Here is a 6,274-nt window from a genome sequence, read left to right on the forward strand (position 1 = left end):
TGCGCGTGTACCGTCGACGAGACGGACCGAATTTCGGAATACAGTCGCGGTGTGATCGATATGCCGTGGGTATTATTGTGATAATAAAGAAACGAAATGTGGAAAGTTTCGAGCAAGGAAAAAGGGAATATAGACACGTGCGGGTGCGCGAACAGTGAAAGGATAGAGACGCGAAGAAGCAAAGGAACTCAGGGAGAGACTCACGGTCTCACCCAACCCCCGAATCTCGAGTACGCTTTACAGAGGTTTTCGTGTCCTCACTTGATCATGATACTCACTGCCGTGGGTCCCTGAGAGATAGCGTTCTCCTTAGAGGCCTCTTCGACCTCCTTGAGCTTCTCCTCGGCCTTACGTTCCTTCAAGGCCTTGAGCAGCTTCCACTTGGACCCGGGCGGGCCAGGACTCACCTGGCCCTCCTTCAATGTCGTGTCCGAGCTTCCGCAGGACGAGGAGTCGATCTTGATCTTCGGTAGACTCAAGGTCGCCGTGGTAGCTGTCTCGGCGCTACCGGCTCCGTCGCGCTCGAGGCCTTCAAGGACAGTGCTTTCAGAATCCCAAGCTCCGGGGATGCTGACCGACACTTCGCTAGGTGGTACACTTACGCTACCTTCGCGGGAGAGGGAATCCGAGCCCTGCAACACCTTCTCGCCGTCGCGACGTAAGGTCGAGCCGTTGGAGCTGCGTCTTGATTGCTGTTCTTCAAGATCCTTCGGCAGCTCTTCCTCCTCTTCGTCCATCGACTGGCCGGGGCTATCCGGCCCGGAGGTCTCGCCGGAGGAACCTTCCTCCGTGGGCGGCGGAGGCCGTTCTTTCTCCTTTTTGGCTTCGATCTCGTGCGCCCAGGTGTGGTAATCGGTCACCCGGGCGAACACGGCCTCCACGCTCTCCGCGGACTTCCGCTTCGGGATCGGCTTCTCGTCGCGATACCTATCGTTCTCCTCCCGGTACTCCTTCGCGATCGTGCCGTTCATCTTGGCTCGAGGTTCCTCCCGCTCCTCCCTTATCATCTGATCCTTAGGCTTCGTGATAGCTTTGAGCTTGAGCTCCTTCAGCACGAACGACATCTTCTCCTTCACCTCGTCGTCCGGCTGGTAAGCTTCGTCGTGCTCCTCGGCTTCCTCGATCAACACCTCGGTCATCTCCATCTCGGATTGCCTTTCCAGCTCCTCGAGCTTCCTCAGCTCGTAGCAGTACCACTCGTCCTCGGAGTCGATCGAGTCTTCGGTGCTCTGCCGCCGCGAGGAAACTCTCGACGTGCTCCTGTAGGAGTGCGTGCTGCGATTGTCTTCGTCAGGCTCTCCCGGCCGCGAGCCGGTCCACGGGATCTCCAGGGACTGCTGGTGGCGCGGTAGGAAGCGGCCGCCGGCCGGTCCGTAGCCCCTCATGCTGGACGCGGAGGGGCTACCTTCCGACGGCGGCGCCTCCTCCGACAAGCTGGTCACCAGCTCCGGTAATTTCGCGCTGCCGGACTTCTCGCTCTTCTCGCTCTTCTCCGACACGTCCTCCGGATATTCGAAGCTCGCCTCCAGCGTCTGCGCTTGCCCCTCCTCGATCTTCTTCTCGTTGTTGCTCTCGTCGGTCGGCGGCTGCTCGTCGGACACCGTCGAGGATTGCCGTTGACGGTACTTGCCGAGGGCTCGAGAGACCGCGAACTCCATGCTCGAGCCGCCGATCAGAGTGACCGGCGGCAGTTTCGGTGCTTTCTCGTTCGGCGCCTCGTCCGAGCTACCCGTCGACCTCTTAATGTCGCCGACCGTCTGGAAGATGGACGACCCGGCGGATCCTGAGCCGGTGCTCTTGCCGGAAGTCTCCTCCTCGACCATACCCATCTGCTCGTTCATCAAGTCGTGCTCGTTAACCTCGACTTTCCTCTGTTCCTTCTCTTTAGTCCACGTGTCCTGCAGAGCCTGCTGATGCAGTTGCTCCTGATGCTGTTGGATCTGTTGCTGAAGCGCTTGCTGCTGCTGCTGAAGAATCTGCTGCTGTTGGAGCGCCTGCTGCTGCTGTAGCGCCTGCTGCTGTTGAAGCGCCTGATGTTGCTGAATCTGTTGCTGGAGCGCCTGATGCTGCTGAAGCGCTTGGTGTTGCTGAAGAGCCGCCTGCTGCTGCGCCTGCATCTGCTGAGGATGCGGCTGCTGCGCCATCATTTGCTGCGGCGGCTGCTTCCTCTTGGTGCTCGCGGTCTTCACCTTGGCGAAGAAGGGCGGCTCCTGAGCGATGTCGGATATCACGCTGTCCTCATCCTCGGAGAGTCCGCTCTGCCGGCCGCTGCTCCATTCGGTCTCGGACTGCTCGGGGTCGGAGAGCGATTGCGACTGATGACTGCGACGTTTCGCTTTCTGCAGAATACCGGACACCGTGGAGACCAACGTGTGCTTCTTTTTCTTCCTCGCAGTCTGACCTCTACCCCGGCCTCTTCCCATAGCCATTTCGGCGGGTATCCTCTGCTGGCCGTCCTGAGGCATATCCAGGTCCTCCCTTCTCACTCCCCCGGGTAGCGACTGACTTCTGTGGCGTTTGCTGAGATGAAGATCGGGCAGCCAATTGCTCATGGAGCTCATCGCGTTCTTCAGGGAGGAACCTCGCCTGACCTTCTTCGACAGTTTGGTGTTGTCGACCTCGTGATCCTTCAGATTCGTGGCGATGCTGATGTAACCGGACTGAGAGACTATCACGCTCGAAGCGTCGTAATATTCGCCCTGCTGCGTCTGTTGCTGCTCCATCCTGCCGCCCTCGTGATCCTGAATGTACTGATGCTCCCGTTGCCATTGCCTCTGGTAACCGTCCGCGAGCTGAGCGCTCTCGGTGCTGCTGAGCCGTTGGGTGTACGGCTGGTACTGCTGCTGGTAGGCTTGCGGATAATTCTGATTCGCGTAGGTGTGGTGCGGTTGATAGGAGTGCGCTTGATAGGCCGGCGGCTGGGGATACCTGCGATCCGTGTACGGGCTCTGAGCGTAGCTGCCGTCCGAGGTGAGCGAGCGGATGCTGGAGGACGTCGAGTCGTGCGGTATCTGCTCCTCCATCGAGTTCAGCCACGAGCTGTCGTTCGTCTCCGTTCGCGGCAGGTTCGCGCTGGTCGGGTAATACGAGAGCGCGTCGGTGATGTTCCCGGTGGGGAACATCTGCCGGTACATCGCCGCCTTGTAACCCTCGTGATTCGCCATGCCGTCCGTGAACGAGCTGCCGCGCTTCTTCGCGCTCGTCGTCTCGGTGTACTGAAGGGCGTAACCGTCCGGGTAACCGGTGTACTGCTCCATCGAGTCGGAGTAGTAAGCCGAGGTGGTGGTCTTGGGCCCGTAGGAGCCGGCGCCGCTGGTGTAGACGCTCGTGATCACCTGCTGCCGATTACTACCGGCCACGGAGTAAATGGCCGGCTGCTCCGACCTGTAGACGTAATCCGTAGCGGATGGCACGGAGTCGTAGGTGTGCTGGAGGCTCTGCTGACGGCCGCGCTTCTTGGGACTCTGGCAAGTGGTGGCGACGCCCGGCGGCGCCGGCGGAGGCACCAAGTTGTACTCCTCCTTGACCGGTGACTCGCCGGCGGCCGTGTACGCCGACAGGTGGTTCGTGGTGGCGATGGCGTCCCTACCCTCGGGAGTGTCGTAGAGCGGCTCCTGCGTGATAGCGGCCGGCGGGGTCTTGGCGGGTTGCGTGCTGGGTATCGCACGATCCACCGAGTAGGAGGTCAGCATCTTGGCGATCGAGGTCTTCGGCGAGCTCGGCGACTTGTCCAGGCTGCTCCAGCCGCTCATGGAGGACAGGCCGGAGTCGGACTTGGCCGCGACTATGTTGGCGGCGGTCTTGACCGTGTGCTTCGGAGAGACCCTCGGCGACTTGGGTGAGTGGGGAGTGCGCGGACTCAGGCGACCCTGCTCCATGGAGACGAGTTTCTCGGCGAGGAAGCTCGGGCTCTGCGACCTCTTGGTCTCCGGGTCTCGCTGCTCCGCGCCGGGCATGAGGAAGGACTCGGCGGTGTCTCGCGGCGCCGGCGGCGGAGGCGAGCTGGGAGACGGGCTGGGGGGTGTTCGGCTCTCCTGGAACTCGAGGTTCAGCCGCGCCGCGCTGCCGAAGTAGCCGTCCTGCCTGGTGCGCAGCCCTTGCACGCTGTGCACGCTCTGGACGCTGCCTGCCGACAGCGTCGGCGACGGCACCTTTTCGCCGGTGGTGCTGTAGATGGTGGGGGAAGCGCAGGTGACGGCCGCGGCGAAGCTCTCCGCCATCAGATCCGTCAGCTCCTTGTTCTCCGCGTATCCCTTGGCGAAGTTACCGACGTCGATCGGCAGCTGGATCACCGGCTCCGGGCTCTTCTCCAGTATGGCCGACGTGTAACCTAATCTAGGCGGGGTATAGGTAGTCGAAATGGAGTCTAAGTTGCTCCTGGACGTAGAGGTCAGTCTTGGTGATATCGATCTCGTTGTGAAGTCGCCGTCGGTGGCCAATCCGCTGTCCGTGCTCACTCTGGAGATCGATCTGCCGGTGGAGCCGGGACTCTTTGAGAAGGTCCAGCTGTCCACGTCGGTCTCCGCGTAGATCTTCCTCAATTGCTCGTCTATGCTGCTCGCCTCCTCCGCCAGTTTCGCCTCCGCCTCGGTCGAGTACTGCCGCTTCGGCGAGTCGATCAGCCGCGACTGCAGCTCTATGAGATTCTGCGAGTCCTTCTGCAGCTTGCTGCTCAGCCGGTCGATCTCGTGCAGTTTCTCCAGCGCCACCTGATCGAGGGAGCTGAGCCTGGAGAGCTGGGCGAGGTCTTGCTCGCTGACGCAAGGCGTGTTGCCCCGATAGCTCTTGTAATCGGCCGCGCTGAACACCTCGCCCTCGTCCTCGTCCGCCTCGTCCTCCTTCTTCATCGCGGACGTTTGCGCCTCCTCCTTCGTCGGCGGCGGCTGGGCGGACAGCTCCTCGAGCTCCTTCTCCTTCGGCATGGTCTTGTCGAAGATGCCGCCGGCGTCCGCTTCCTTCTTGCCGTTCACATCCTCGTCCTCGGCTTCCTCCCAGATCATACCCAACTGCGACGTCGGTCTCGACGTGTCGCCGCAAATCAGGTCCTCCCTGTAAGCGTTGTTCAGGCTCCTGTAGAAGGCCTCGTCGGGTATGTTGCCCTCCTCTTCCTCGAGGGTCTCCAGGCTGTCGAGATTCCTCACGTTCCTGTGCATGTCGGTGACCACGGCCGCGGCCGTCGTGCTGTCCTGCGTGAGCCCGTGTATTCTCGCGAGCTCCTGCTGCGCGAGCTTCTCCCGCAGCACGGTGGTCTCCTCGATGCCGATCGCCGCGCCCAAGCTCTTCGCGATCGCGTCCAACTCGCCGACCGAGCCCTGCTGGTTCGCCAACGTCTCCTCCACGATGTTCACGTTTTCGTGCGTGCCGCCGCTGGTGTAGAACTCGATCAGCTGGCTGATCACCGTCTGCTGCTCGTACAGTAGGCCCTCCAGCTTCTCCAGCCGCTCCCACATCTTGATGTACTCCTGACTGAGGAGATCCAACGCCCGCCACGCGTACTTCAGCTCGGTCTCGAGAATGTTCAGCCGAGTGCCGAGTCTCTCCATGTAGTCGCCGATGATGTAGTCGATGTTACCTTCGCCGGGCGCGGCGTAGCTCGGCAAGACCGGCGAGTGAGCCCGCGGACTGCTCGGCGCCGGCCCGCCTAATTTCGTCGAGTCCATCTTTCCGACACTCCCGTCCGCTCGATTAGTGTATCCCTCTTTCTCTCCGTTCCACTCGTTCCCTCGATTCTCCACTTTTCCCCTTGTTGTTCTAGCGGTTGTTATTGTTGCTGCGGTTACCTATGTTTCTATCCGACGATCCCTCAGACGATTCATCGTCGTGTGTCTCGGAGGAGCTCCGAACCAAGTCACATCCCGCCGCGTGGACCAAGGAGGAACATGACCTGCGACGCCGCGGATCTCGCTGAGGCCGTCGTAGAGTTCCCTCGTCTCGCGACGATCTCCATGCTGACCGCCCTCGGAATCCTCACATCTCACACCCACTTCGTTTCTAACTACGTCCTAACGGATTTCTCCAACGATCCACGTCCTACATGTATCGTCGAGAGTGTCTCTCGCGGTCTGCCGCTCTTCTACACGGGCTACACTGCGTACACGAAGTATCGAAGTCGCCGAGGCGCGAGCCTGGGGGAACGTTCGCGCGACACCACGCGAATGGCACTTCGTAGTAACCAGTTTCGCACGTTCATGCCGCCGTTGCTGTTATCTGCAAAATAGCAAAAAAACCAAAACCGCCGTGTGGCTCGGCACCTGGTACGAAACCCGGGCACCGA

At 61.0% G+C, this 6,274-nt stretch overlaps 1 protein-coding gene across 5 annotated transcripts in view; it reads right to left on the reverse strand.

Annotated features, from left to right (window-relative positions):
* Positions 1 to 5,673, reverse strand: part of LOC106745134 — a 69,177-nt gene extending 63,504 nt beyond the window's left edge. For all 5 annotated transcript variants that reach the window (XM_014620438.1, XM_014620437.1, XM_014620435.1 and 2 more), the window contains exon 1: positions 279 to 5,673. In XM_014620438.1, the coding sequence (XP_014475924.1) occupies positions 279 to 5,660 (5,382 nt within the window). In that variant the 5' untranslated portion in view covers positions 5,661 to 5,673. The remainder of the gene's footprint in view (positions 1 to 278) is intronic.
* Positions 5,674 to 6,274: the final 601 nt, after the last annotated feature.

Source organism: Dinoponera quadriceps, unplaced genomic scaffold, assembly GCF_001313825.1.
Source record: "Dinoponera quadriceps isolate SergipeBrazil2010 unplaced genomic scaffold, ASM131382v1 scaffold1425, whole genome shotgun sequence".
NCBI classification, from domain to species: Eukaryota; Metazoa; Arthropoda; class Insecta; order Hymenoptera; family Formicidae; genus Dinoponera; species Dinoponera quadriceps.